The sequence below is a fragment of the Mytilus californianus genome, unplaced genomic scaffold (genome assembly GCF_021869535.1).
Source record: "Mytilus californianus isolate M0D057914Y unplaced genomic scaffold, xbMytCali1.0.p SCAF_25, whole genome shotgun sequence".
NCBI lineage: Eukaryota > Metazoa > Mollusca > Bivalvia > Mytilida > Mytilidae > Mytilus > Mytilus californianus.
The window spans coordinates 3220584-3235311 of record NW_026262674.1 but is presented as its reverse complement, the minus strand read 5'-3'; the positions used below and the strand labels follow the sequence as shown (position 1 = coordinate 3235311).

Here is a 14728-nt window from a genome sequence, read left to right as displayed (position 1 = left end):
ATAGTATATTGAAACTTCTCTCTTTACACATATTTGACACTACTAGTAAATAGCCTTTTATGGCTTGTTGTGTGGTATAGGTTTTGCTCATTATTGAAGGCCGTACGGTGACATATATAGTTGCTTACTCCTACGTCATTTCAACTTCGTGCTTCATATGGCCTTTTAAACTTTTTTTTATTTGAGCGCCACTGATGAGTCTTTTGTAGACGAAACGCAGGTCTGGCGCACAAAATATATATCCTGGTATCTATGATGAGTTTATATACCACCACTGGGTCGTTGCCACTGCTGGTGAAGGTTTCCTCCCCGAGGGTAACAATAGCCCAGCAGTCAGCACTTCTATGAATCATCATTCATATGGGCATAATTATAAATTATAACTTTGAATTTTTCGAAATACTAAGGATTTTCTACCCCAGGAATAAATTACCTTAAGCTTAGCTGTATTTGGCAAAACCTTTCGGAATTTGGGGTCCTCAGTGCTTGTCAACTTCGTACTTTATTTTTGCCTTTTTAACTTTTTTGATTCGAGCTTCACTGATGAGTCTTTTGTAGACGAAACCCGCGTCTGGCGTACAAGATTATAATCCTGGTATCTATGGTGAGTTTATTTGGTCTCTGTTAGAGATTTGTCTCATTGGCAATCATACCACTTCTTATTTTTATAACAGCTTGTAAATGACAATTGTACCTTTTAGTTGCAACTTATGTGAGAAAATGAGGTAAAAAAAAAATCAATCCCACTTAAGAACTTCATCTTTGTTGTAAAGTCATTTAATGACGTCATAAGCACAAGTATAGTTGCGTAGCTTAACCCTTGTTTCTAGTGAGGCAAAGGATGTAAAGGCCTCAGCGGATCATTTGCCACACTAGAAACAAGGAAGTAAGAAAGGAACTTATGGTGGAATATTAACCATAGTGTTAAAGGCTACAATGACTTGACAAATTTCCCATAAGAATGATACAAGTGTGGCTTATGGCCATTTTTCGTTTTTTTTCGATAATGTATCATACCTGTTCATTAAATTAAATAGCAAAAATAAATCAAACAAAATTACTTTTATGAAAGAAATGAAGAAAACATTGAACATTTCAAAAAGGGTATATATCTTATCACTGTTTCCATGGAAACGAGAAAATGAATTGGTAACGTGAAACAATATTTTTTGCTCAGTGTATGAAGTTGTTTCATATCATTCTACTTTCCCTGGAAATATTGATATAACATTTTGGTGATTACAAAGAATTGGTCTTTTCAAAAAGATTGATACTAAAGGAAACAACTTGTTTATTCACTATTTCTTTCTTTAAAGAAAAAGTATATTAAACTGCAGATAAAACAGCACTTTATTTCTTGAATGGCAAAACAATTATATTACAAGACATTTAATTCTTTTTGTTTGTCAACTTATTCAGCTTTCCGTATTATCCATCTGGTACTGATTTTGACTCTGCAATTAAAATAAAGTTAATTGAAGTCAAGGTCACTTTATTCATACAAGTATATATATGGATCTTAATATAACTTCACACATGGTAACATTCGCAATAGGCACTTTATTTAATATAATCTCAGACAATTTAACAATTTTAATTCATAACATGAAAGAATATTTAACAGCAGTAACAGAAATAGTTGTATAAAATCTATTTGAAATTGAGTATGGAAACGGGGAAAGTGTCAAAGAGACAACTATCCGACCAAAGAGCAGAAAACAGCCCAAGGCCACCAATGGGTCTTCAATACAGCGAGAAAATCCCGCACCTAGAGGCATGCTTCAGCTGGCCCCTAAACAAAAATGTGTACTAGTTCAGAGAAAATGGACGTCACACTAAACTCCGAATCATATAGAGGAACCAAAATAAAAAAAAACATACAAGACTAACAAAGGCCAGATGTTCCTGGCTTGGGACAGGCGCAAAAATGCGGCGGAGTTAAACATGTTTTGTGAGATCTCAACCCTCCTCCTATACCTCTAGCCAATGTAGAATAAACAAACACATAGCAATACGCACAGTAAAACTCGGTTTAAAGGAATTCCGAGTCCTGATGTTAAAATAGGTAACAGAAGAAACTAAGCAAAATGACAATAATAACATAAATTAACAAAGGACTACTAGCAGTTACTGACATGCCAGCTCCAGAACTCAATTAAACAGATTGAAAGATTATGTCCTCATCATATGAAAATCAAGCACAATCCCTCCTGTTAGAGGTTTAGTATCATACCATCATAAACTGTATGAGAAGAACATAACCCGTATCATGCCAATAACTGGTTTTAGAATGAATGTGTTTATTTCCGATCAAAGACCCTATGAGTGAATCAATATTAATTCCAAAAAATGCCATCTTTAATGACCTGAAAACAGTATCGTAGCCTACGATACTAGGTATATCCCTTCTGAATAAATCTCTTTAGTGTACATACTGAAGTCGTCATTATTGAGAGCCAATATATCATCCAAATATCTAAAAGTGTTATCAAAGAAGATTTGTATCAGATGTTGTTTCGATGGGGCTTTGTCGATTTATCTTTTTTTTTATTAATGGAAATTGTTGTACAAAAGCTAAGGTTCTAATAATGCTGTTTTTTCGAATTTTTTAATTTCTTACGTACATGTATCTTATGTAGGTTATTCCAGAACATAAGCCGTTTGCACGATAATAACAACATGTATTTTGTACCATTTTCTTCGGAAACTGCATACAAGTCAGGCATATTGCAGTTGTTTTTTACTTGTTCCGTTGATTGATAGCGTTTGATTTGATCAATTTTTATGGACTTCTCCCATTTTTGAATTTGCCATGGAGATCGGTATTTTTGTTTAAAACTTTTTTGGTAAGAAACACATTTTGAAGAAATTGACATTACCATATTCGAAATGTGTTATTAGGTCCACCATTTTCTACATAAGGAAATACCTGTACCAAATCAGGAATATGACAGTTGTTTTCCATTCGTTTGATGTGGTAGAGCTTTTGATTATGCCATTTGATAAGGGACTTTCCGTTTTGAATTTTCCTTGGAGTTCGATATTTTTGTTATTTTACTTTTTATTAGGTCCTTTTTTGTTAAATCTACTGCGAAAGTGATATGATGTTTTGGGTCTTTCACGTGACAGGTAAACATTTGATTCAATCATGAACCTGTCAAAACATCAACTTGAAACTTGGTGCGCATGTTCATTATGGTGTGAACTTTAAAAAATATATACAAAGTTTTGAACCAAGTTTTTTACCGTTCACTGAACATGTAGAATATTTCAGAACAGTTATCATATGAACTGAAATTAAACAATTAAATAATATAACAATCTTCGTAAAATTGGCAGATATTCATAATTCATCTCGTCTTTAAAAAAGTGGTAAAATAATGAGGAAGGATACAAGTACAGAGAAAATGATCCATATCATCGAATAAATTGAATTCTGTGGTAAACATACATTTACGGAATCCTTATAATTGAAGACAAAGACAGGTATTGTTTTTCTTTTTCGTTTGACCTCACGGATGAACTTTGAATGTTTTTAGAAAGCTTGTTAGCAACCAAGTAACAGTATTTTGATTGACGATAATATACAATCACCAAAAGATCATGTTGTACATGAGCCTGATCATGGTGATTGAGAAAAAGTTATCGTCGGGGAATGTATTGAATACCATTATGTTTGACATATATATATAAAATATCCGTTTGCTCTTTATATTGAATGGTTTATGGGAGGTACAAAAGCGTTAAACTTGAATCAGATGTGGATACTAAAAAATTCAAAAGATCTTTTAGAGTATATACAATCTAAGACTCTCTCATCTTGCAATTGTATTAAAACATTTAACTATTCTACACTTTACACAAGTATATTCCCCATTCCAAACTAAAAGACAAATTGAAAAAGTTGGTCCTGCTTTGTTTCATAAAAGAATGACCAACGTAGATACAAGTATGTCCTCTTAGGGAGGTGTAAATCTTGATTGACAACATATTTGTAAAGTTTGGAGGACGTGTTTTTCAACAAATAATCGGCATTCACATGGGAACCAAGTGTGCTTCTCTTCTTACCGACTTGTTCCTTTATTGATATGAGGCTGACGTCTTACGTGAGCTTCTTAGGCAGAAAGAAAAGAAGTTAGCAGTATCCTTTAACTTTTCGCTATAAAGATGATGTTCTCTCTCTAAATAATTCAAAGTTTGGTGACTATGTTGAACGCATCCATCCCATCGAACTGGAGATAAAGGATACAACAGAATACAGTTAAGTCTGACTCATATCTTTACTAACATCTAGAAATTGACAATGAGGGTCGGTTGAGAACAAACCTTTATAGACAAAAGAAATGATTTCAGCTTCCCAATAGTGAACTTTCTATTTCTATGTAGCAACATTCCAGAAGCACTTGCATACGGAGTATATATCTCCCAGTTAAACGATATTACAGGGCTTGTTTTTCCTATCATGAAAAAAGTTATAGAGGGTTGCTGCTCACAAGGAAGCTATTAAACGAAGAGCTCCAAGTAGTGAAGTTGAAATCATCCCTTCGTAAATTTTACGGATGCCATTACAAGTTGGTTGACCGTTATGGAATATCTGTTTCATAGATGACAACAAAAATGTTCCAATTATTGTAACTACAATCCCGTCCCTTTTCCCCGAATGTGACCTACCGAACTAGACTTATCACCGGGTTTGTACTAACATGAACCACACGACGGGTGCCAAATGTGGAGCAGGATCTGATTACCATTCCCGAGCACCAGAGATCACCACCGTTTTTGGTAGGGTTCGTGTTGATCAATCTTTAGGTTGCAAATATAGCTGTTTCACAAACCACGCCTCTTTTGGGGAGATAATATTCATAGATATTTTGTTTTGTTTACCTACTCGTTCCCAGATATGATCTCTATGTTGCATCTCATAGAGACATAAATTGGGAATGTTACCAGTACACATACACATGGATAGCAGCCAAATTGAATTCTGAGGAAGACCCAAAGTGAAGGGAAGGTAAGTACAGAATTTTAGTATAAGTTTTAAACTCTTAGAAGTACGGGCACATAAATGTTGAAAATATGCCGCACAGCCCTGTTTTGACCTTTGAAAAAATAATAGTGAATATGAACTTTTCATTCTAGTATATAATTTTTTACGAAATTCACGGTAAAGTGGCACAGTTTTAGCAGTAAAAGGAGTTCCTATGGGAAATTGCATTGTCTATATTTACAGAAGTGCAACCATTAGTTTTCTATGTTGTGTGTTGTGTACTGTTGTTTGTCTGTTGGTATTTTTGTTTTTTAGCCATGGCGTTGTCAGATTATTTTCGACTTATGAGATTGAATGTCCCTTTGATATCTTTCGCCTCTCTTTTAAAACTTATTTTTATCGCATCGCTTTTTAATAAGATTTTTCTTTTTTCTTTTACGGTTTTTACTTGTTTTGTATCTACTTTTTATGCAGCATTTTGCATTCCTTTTTAGGGTTTTTGCCTGTTTCGCATGATTTTTAGACAAGATTGTTAAATTCTTTTATTTGGTTTCAGTATGTATTTCCAGATTGACCTTTTTTAGGGTAGGCATTTTTGTTGTATTTTTATTTCAGTATTTGCATATGATATAGTGTATGTTTTGTATTTTTCTCTTTGATTTGTTTTGATTAACCTGCTGCATGTACAGCGCCTAAGAGTATTTCTTATTTTTTCATGTAGGGCGCTTCCGGCAGTGGCGGATCCAGAACTTATCATAAGGAGGGGCCCGCTGACTGACCTAAAGGGGGGGGGGGGGGGGCGCTCCAGTCATGCTTCAGTGATTCCCTATATAATCAACCACGAAAGGGGGGGCCCCAGGCCCCCCCCCCCCCTGGATCCGCCTACGGCTTGATAAATATTCACCACTATAATTGATATAAACAAAACCTGTCATATAAAAAGTCATAAACTTTCATTACTTACGAGTACGACTTAGGCTCCTGTCATTTTCTGGCAAGCTTTTGGAAGTTGTTAACTCGCTATGGTCGAACATATCCTTACCTAAATTTAAATAAAAGAAAAGCAATTGTGAAAACTATAGCTATAGCTATTGTTTTATGAGTGTCACGCATATTTTTGGCTTTAACGGTTACGTGATAGAGGGACATTTCATTCCAGTGATATGATTGACAATGAGACAACTTCCTATCAAAGATCAAATGATAAGGATGTAAGCAATAACAAGTTATCGTAACCCCTTCAACAATGAGCAATTATGAGTATATTGTATATATAGCTATAAAAAGCTCCGCCATAAAAAAATCTTTTGAGAGATCTACAAATATTTTAGATTACAAAATTGTCAATTTATTATAATTAATAGTTATCATCCTTAGGCCATATCAAATAAATGTCTAGCTCTTCGGCCTCCTATTATCGAAAAAGAATGCAGGCGAGCGAAACTTTGATTTTTCATCTCTGTTTCCAAAGGATGTTCGCTCCTCGGTTTTAACCCACCAGGTTCAACCCACCATTTTTTCTTGAAATGTCCTGTACCAAGTCAGGAATATGGCAGTTGTTATCAGACAGTCCGTTTCTATGTATGTTGGCGTTTGCTTTTGTTGTAGTTCAGTGTTTCTCTTGTTCCGTTGTTTTCCTCTTATAGTTGATGTGTTTCCCTCGGTTTTAGTTTGTTACCCGGATTTGTTATTGCTTAATCGAATTATGCATATTAAACAGCGGTATACAACTGTTGCCTTTATTCAAAATAACAATCTTTTTAAAAGACTGTTATAAATGGAGAGTATATAAATACTAGTAACGGAACTTATAAGCAGAAAAAAAATGAAAGGTCTATGTCCTTAGTTTTAAGAAATAATCAATTGAAAATTTGGCGGGAAATGAGTCTCTCTAGATTTTTCATACATTTAACATTGGCACATTTTTTCTTTCAAATACTATGAAAAAATAACGGATTTTATAAGATTTTCAAAAATGACTATTTAAACTATATGTAATAAAATTAGGCAAAGAAAAGTATGAGTTAGCGGGCAAAACTTTTATTGGAATTCCATGGATAAAACTAGAGGATTCAGAATGTCTGAAATCGAATTTGAAGTCGAGAACAAGAGTAGCGAACATCCTAAATTACTAGATTTTGATATTAAAAATGATTAAAGCATACTAGTTATCAATATTGAAATTGATTAGATTATCATAGGTACAAGTTTGGAATCCAAACTTGAAACAAGACAAGTGTTTGCATTTCATTTAAACTTTTTACCGCTCTAGTGCTATATATGTCTCCGTTGTCAACATACCGCGCTAGGAACACATGTGTACCTCGTTTGTGTATGAAAAAGAAATCTTTCCAAATGACCCAAAGAATAATTGCTAACTTTTACTTCCTGGATACAAATTGATTCAAATATTCTGGGATATTTGATTGATTGATTGTTGGTTGCTTAACGTCCAGTGGCAAATATTTCATGCATATTCAGAACGAGAACAAATTAACAATAAATACAATAGGTAGGTTCTGTAATAGGGGCGTCCGGGATTAAGGTCGAAGAAATTTAGACTGCCACGGGAAATGAGGGTATATTGGATAGGGACAGAAATTTAGCCTTGCAACAGGTCACCTACGGACCCCTCAAAGAGTTGTTGCAAGGGTTCTTAACGTGCAAAGAGCGTGGCACTCTCTTTACACGAGGCATCGGATTTAACGTCCCCATTCTGACCGGACGTGGCTGCAAATTTGTACATCCCGCACAGCCAAACGGACGCCCCACTTTAGCAAGGGTTTTACTGCCGGTCGGAGGAAGACCAATGGTGACCATACTTCTATTCCCCAGTCACCCTTGGGGGCAGGATATTTGAAATTGAAACAATTAACAGTATAACTTCATAATGACGTAGTGGCCGAGTGGTCTAAAATGTTCAACTACATTACCACATAAATAATAGTAGCACCACATTTGCACCAAATTATTCTATGTTAAAAAAAAAACAACTCACGGCTTGTTCTGCACTTGATACACAAACAAACTGCTACTATAAACAATACACATCCAGCCATGATCACGGACAGTAAAACTACTCCTATATTACCATCATCTACAAGATAGATAACATATGTTAAAACACACCCAGACATGATTATAGAGATTAAATTATTCCTATATAACCATCACCTATAAGAAAGATACAATAGGTTAAAACACATCCAGGCATGATCATAGAGAGTACAATTATTCCTATATAACCATCACGGCTTGTTCTGCACTTGATACACAAACAAACTGCTACTATAAACAATATACACATCCAGCCATGATCACGGACAGTAAAACTATTCATATACTACAATCGACTACAAGATAGATAACATATGTTAAAACACACCCAGACATGATCATAGAAAGTAAAACTATTCCTATACTACCATAATCTACAAGATGGATAACATATGTTAAAACACACCCAGACATGATCATAGAGAGTAAAATTATTCCTATACTACCATCAACTACAAGATAGATAACATATGTTAAAACACACCCAGCCATGATCACAGAGAGTAAAACTATTCCTATACAACCATCAACTACAAGATAGATAACATATGTTAAAACACACCCAGACATGATCATAGAGAGTAAAACTATTCCTTTAGTACCATCAACTACAAGATAGATAACATATGTTAAAACACATCCAGACATGATCATAGAGAGTACAACTATTCCTATATAACTATCATGGCTTGTTCTGCACTTGATACACAAACACACTGCTACTATAAACAATACACATCCAGCCATGATCACGGACAGTAAAACTATACTACAATCGTCTACAAGATAGATAACATATGTTAAAACACACCCAGACATAATCATAGAGAGTACAACTATTCCTATATAACCATCACTTATAAGAAAAATACCATACATTAAAACACATCCAGACATGATCACAGAGAGTAAAATTACTTCTGTACTATCATCACCTATAAGATAGATACCATAGGTGTAATGCACATTCAGACATAATCAAAGAGAGTAAAACTATTCCTATACAACTATAATCTACAAGATAGATTACATAAATTAAAACACATCTGGATATGATCATAGAGAGTAAAACTATTCCTATAGTACCATCACCAACAAGATAGATAACATAGGTTAAAACACATCCCGATATGATCATAGAGAGTAAAACTATTCCTATACTACCATCATTTACAAGCTGGATAACATAGGTTGAAACACATCCAGACATGATCACAGAGAGTAATACTATTCCTATACTACTATAATCTACAAGATAGATTACATAAATTAAAACACATCTAGATATGATCATAGAGATTATACTATTCCTATATAACCATCACCTATAAGAAAGATACCATAAGTTTAAGCACATTCAGACATGATCATAGAGAGTAAAACGACTCCTATAGTACAACAACTTACAAGCTGGATAACATAGGTTAAAGCACATCCGGAAATGATCACAGAGAGTAAAAATATTCCTATAGTACCATCGTCTTTAATATAGATAACATAGGAAATGATCATAGAGAGAACTACTCCCATACTAGACAGTAAGAATGACGTTTAGAAATTAAACGTGAACTGTTTATTGTGTTTAGCTCCTAAAATTGAAATGTCATATTTTGTTGAGGATGTTTACCAATGATTCATCTACTTTGAACAGCTAATATTTGAAATCAAACAAAGGAAAAATAAGTTCCTGTTGCCAAATATTGATGGCGATATCAATGCATGTGATTGAATCGGTTTACTTCCAAAAGCTGACAGTTGGCAATCAAGTTCGTCTGCTAAATACCATTTGTCTGTACATACTCTAATAAAGCCGTCTTATATTCCTTTGTAATATAAAAAGAAAGAGTGATACAAATAAGTCGTCATAATCATTTTCTTTTACACTTATTCATATGAAAAGCGAGTCCAGAAACATCTAGGAAATTTCTATGGGTTAATATACTGAAGGACCTTAAAGGACACACATTTTCATGATATTGTTTTCACCAAATCATGAATGATCCTCATATAACTACAAATCATGCTTACAATATTTCTTTCTGCTTAGAAAAATATAATATCTGACCTACCTGAGGTAATTGAACATACCAGATTATGGAAGTCTCATTAATTTTTTAAAGCGATATTTGAAACCCATTAATGACTTTTGTAAGGTTTTTTTCTTCCGGAAACAATTTTTTCAATCCATACCCACAGTTTATCAGTAAATACATGTTCATATCCATATTGCCGAGAATGAGCAATGAAAAGCATCTTACTGTCTTTACACCAACGGTATAGGCAAACAGGATTTGTTGATGACCACTCATGACCAAATCAATATGTAGTGATAACCCCACGTCAATAAAATTTGATCCCGCAATGTACTTTTCGAGACACGGCCGCAACTTCAACTTCAAATCAAGTCGTCGAATGCTATGTCAGACAGATTTACGCCGTTAATGTTTCCAATATACTGAAACGCCGCAAAATCGACTGCAGAAAAAAATTTCAAGCTCTTAAGTTTAAACCTCATAATTGCCAAAACACACTGTAATGGGTGGCACAGCGGACAAATCAGAAGGAAAAAAAACAGAACTCAAAACATGAACTGGTTGACTTTTATGTCAATCATTTAGACGTTGGTTACAGGCAGTCATTGCATTTGACGATGACACATCCTTTGTTAAGGGGGAAATCAGGTCTCAGTGCATACCGCATGATTGAATATTAAACATGACGTAATTAATTTGACTTTTGAACTGCAACTTTTTTTAAGGTAATGAAGTCATGAAAGAAATTTATATTAATACATTTATTTTACGAGAATTGCATATTTGAAAATTAAAATTAATCAGAATAATCTAGTGTTGCGTTTTTAAAGTTCGTCAGTATATTATAAATAATTATTTATATATATTCAAAAGAGAGGCGAAGGATACCAAAGGGACATTCAAGCTCATAAGTCGAAAACAAACTGACAACGCTATGGCTAAAAAAAAAGACAAACAAACAAAAGTACACAAAACACAACCAAAGACTGAGCAACACGAACCCCGTCAAAAACTAGGGGTGATCAAAGTTAGATAACTGTATTTCCAGCAAATCAAAGGTTTTCTACATACCAGAAGATTGAAAAATGTTGGTTATCTCTGTAGCGTTAACCCCTTCATCTGAAAAAAAAAACCCAACATTATGTTAGCATACTATATACAGTAAACATTTAATAAAAATAGGCATGAACAGTACAATTGGAGTTTAATATAATAAAATCACAGGACTTTCAGACGGAGTTATTTCAAGTCTAAGAATACTGTAAACCAACAAGTTTTCGCGAGCGATTTATTTTCTCGACTTTCGCGAGTAGAAAAATAACGAGAATATAAATCGTCGCGAATATGTAAAACTTGGATTTTTCCTTATTTAACTACATCAATCAAATTTGAAAATCGCGAAATTAAATCGCCGCGAACTGGACTGGTAAGAGCTAAACGCGAAATAAAGTATCCGCGAAAATAAGTTGGCTTACAGTAATGTATAAGCATGTCCTGCAACAACCATCATATTACATTTTATAACCATTTTATATCCAGTATTAAATGTCAAAGCCAGGATCATGACAAAAATATAGTAATAACATGAATAATACAAGATGGACATAATTGAAATGTTTTATCCCTAAAATAAAATGTCACTAATGATGGAAGAGATATTAATTGTCGACCAATTTATGACTGAAACAGTACGTGTAAAATGATAAATTGTGTTGTTCTTCTTCGCAAACTATGTGCAAGTTTTTAATATAGGAGTATTTTTCAATGTAAGGATAAATTAAAACTTTTTACAACTATCAATATATAAAAAAATTATACCCCCACTTTTTTAAAGAGGGGGTATAATAATTGAGAACTACCTGAATGTACTACAATCTTAATAAATTGTGCCTGCAGTATAAATACAGCTTACAACATGTCAGTCTTCTAAATAAACTGATATATAAATGATCTTTTGCTAAAATCTGTCATCCGTTGTACTAAAAGAAAATGTGTTATCATATGTAGTTTGTTATTTCTTTTCATCTGATCAGACGTGCATTTAACAAGTAAAACTACCATGTAATCAAGAAATATTCTTTATCATAAAAAGAAAAAGATATGTTTCGATTGACATAATTTGAGCAAGTTACTTCCCTTTTGTCACCATGTTGGAGGACTTATTGCGCAAGTTCCTTCACAAATTAGTCTAATTCAAGTTGTTATACTGACCGCTAAACTTTAGAAAAAAGTTTTTTCTGTACATTTTTTCTCTTTTAGCCCTAATTCATCGCTACGATCTAGTAAGGATCTCTTATCAGGTTTATATGTATCGCATGTTTCAATTTGGTTAGTCAAATCAGAAAATCAACCGTTTATTCCGCCATTATGGCTGTCAAGGGAAATAACTCTAACTCAAATTACGGCATTCGCAACCTATCTATAGAATTGACAAGTTGTCAGCAGAAAAAAAAGTATTATTTGGAGATGTTTATCGGGTTAAACATACCATAACATTTGCTGTACGGAAAATCCATGACGCTAATTGTTGTTCCATTACAGACAGCACCAATTACTTTACTTTTTGTCTGATTCAACCACTTCACAAATGGATGAAGATTACAGTTACATATCAATAGGTTATTGTATAATGTCCTGAAAATCAAAATCACAAAATCAATACCTCAAGCAAAAAGTAAAATAACAAAAATACAGAACTCCAAGGAAAATTTCAAACGGAAAGTCCCTTAAAAAATGGCCAAATCAAAAGCTCAAACACATCAAACGAATGGAAAACAACTATTATATTCCTGACTTGGTACAGGCATTTCCTTATGTAGAAAATGATGGATTAAACCTGGTTTTATAGCTAACTAAACCTCTCACTTGTATAACAGTCGCATAGAATTCCATTGTATTGACAACAATGTGTGAGCAAAACGACTACATCAAGCAAAATATTACATTCGGTCATATCTAAGCTAACAAGAATGTTATGCTTACATATATAGAATAACACTACAAAAAATAACTCGACTCATTTCCAGTCGAAAATATAGTGCTGCAGACTACTAACTACATTTTTATTCTCGTTTCTGACAAAAAGATACACATCAAAACAAGAGGCTCCTAAAAACCTGAATAGTTTACTTTGCGAAGATAGGGCGTTTTTTTATATGTTATTTTATATTTGCAGATGTTTAAGGGCATTCAAGCTGAATCAAAGGAAGTGAATTATTCCTATTTCAGTACCCGGATCACATCAGTTAATTACAAACAAAACTACTTGGACCATTTTCTAAGCCCCATACTCCTTCCCCTCTTTAATTCAAATGGCACTCCTTTTAAAAATCACCACAATATCAAAAATATAAAAGATTTCTAAATCTCCTTTTTCCTAATCGGTTAATCAATTGTACCGTTTACAGTTTCTCACTATCAATTGCTGTTTCCAAGATGACATTAAAAAACAAAACAGTAAAAATAATAAAAATAATCATAAAAGGGCAATAAATCTAATGTGGAGTAACCTGAAATCATCCTTGGTTTTTAGTGATTCACGTGTGAACTTAACATTGTTATGATTCCACGAGCGGCTGCGTATAGAGCAATCTCGCTCAACTATCCGCAATTGTCCAGAGGGACGTAGATCTTGAAGATATTAATCACTGTAGGGTATGACTGTTATGCATATATCGTTCGTCATATCATTTAAACCTTCTATTTTAACACACATAATCAAGAAAATATAAGAATATATTTTTTGTTTACAATTTTGGTATTATTACATATCGAAAAACAAACGAGTCTGTTATTAGAAATATAAATGTAAGAATGTAATATACAAATACGTACAGAACCTCTAGTTTAGTCAGAGATTGGAAAGTGTTGCCGCCCAAATTCGTCAGTTGATTGGAATGTAACTGCCTGAAGAAAATAACTTAATTAAAGCTTTGAACAAAGAAAGGTCATGTTGTATGAATACCAATATTTTCTATTTTTTTTTAATTTTCAAATGTTTGTTTGTGACACTATTTTATAATTGGTATTTTATCATTTTATTTCCTACGTTTATGTAAACAATGTCCTTTTGTAACACACAATGTTTGTGTGAAAGAGTGAAGCAACAGATCTCTCGAATTCCTTTACTACCCAGGAGTGTAGTATGTATGCCTGTCAATTATCAAAACTTCGGCTTTGGGCGTTCCTGATGGAGATAAATCCAGAAAAGCGCTTCGGACGCCTGAAATTTATAAAGTGTTGTTTTAATGTTTTGAATTAAGACTGAAATATTTCATTCTTTTTTGTTTAGTTTTGAAATTCTTTTTACGAATGTCCTTTGACAGTGTCCCAGGTCGGGACATAAGCAGTGAATTTTATTGTGTAGAAGAGGTGACCTTGACACGGGTATGTCTTTGTCCATACTTATAAATAACTTTTTAAGAGGATCCAAATACTGTAAAGTAACTGATTTTTGCGGATACTTTATTTCGCGGTCCGCCTTTTCTAACCCAGTTCGCGGCGATTTAATTTCCCGATTTTCAAAATCAGTTGATGTATTTAAATAAGAGTTACATATTCGCGACGATATTTTTTCGCGTTTTTAAACCGCTCGCGAAAATTAGTTGGTTTACAGTATATGGACAATTTATTGTGAAGTCAAAGGAACATA

The 14728-nt window shown here is 33.6% G+C and overlaps 1 protein-coding gene across 1 annotated transcript in view; it reads right to left on the bottom strand.

Annotated features, from left to right (window-relative positions):
- Positions 1-1326: 1326 nt before the first annotated feature.
- LOC127732553 (leucine-rich repeat transmembrane neuronal protein 4-like) overlaps positions 1327-14728 on the bottom strand; it is a 29270-nt gene continuing 15868 nt past the window's right edge. Inside the window, exons 8-13 of the mRNA XM_052241602.1 lie at positions 13912-13983; positions 12566-12711; positions 11149-11196; positions 7986-8084; positions 5952-6029; positions 1327-1454 (exon numbers count right to left, since the gene is read on the bottom strand). Of these exons, the coding sequence (XP_052097562.1) occupies positions 1429-1454; positions 5952-6029; positions 7986-8084; positions 11149-11196; positions 12566-12711; positions 13912-13983 (469 nt within the window). The 3' untranslated portion in view covers positions 1327-1428. The remainder of the gene's footprint in view (positions 1455-5951; positions 6030-7985; positions 8085-11148; positions 11197-12565; positions 12712-13911; positions 13984-14728) is intronic.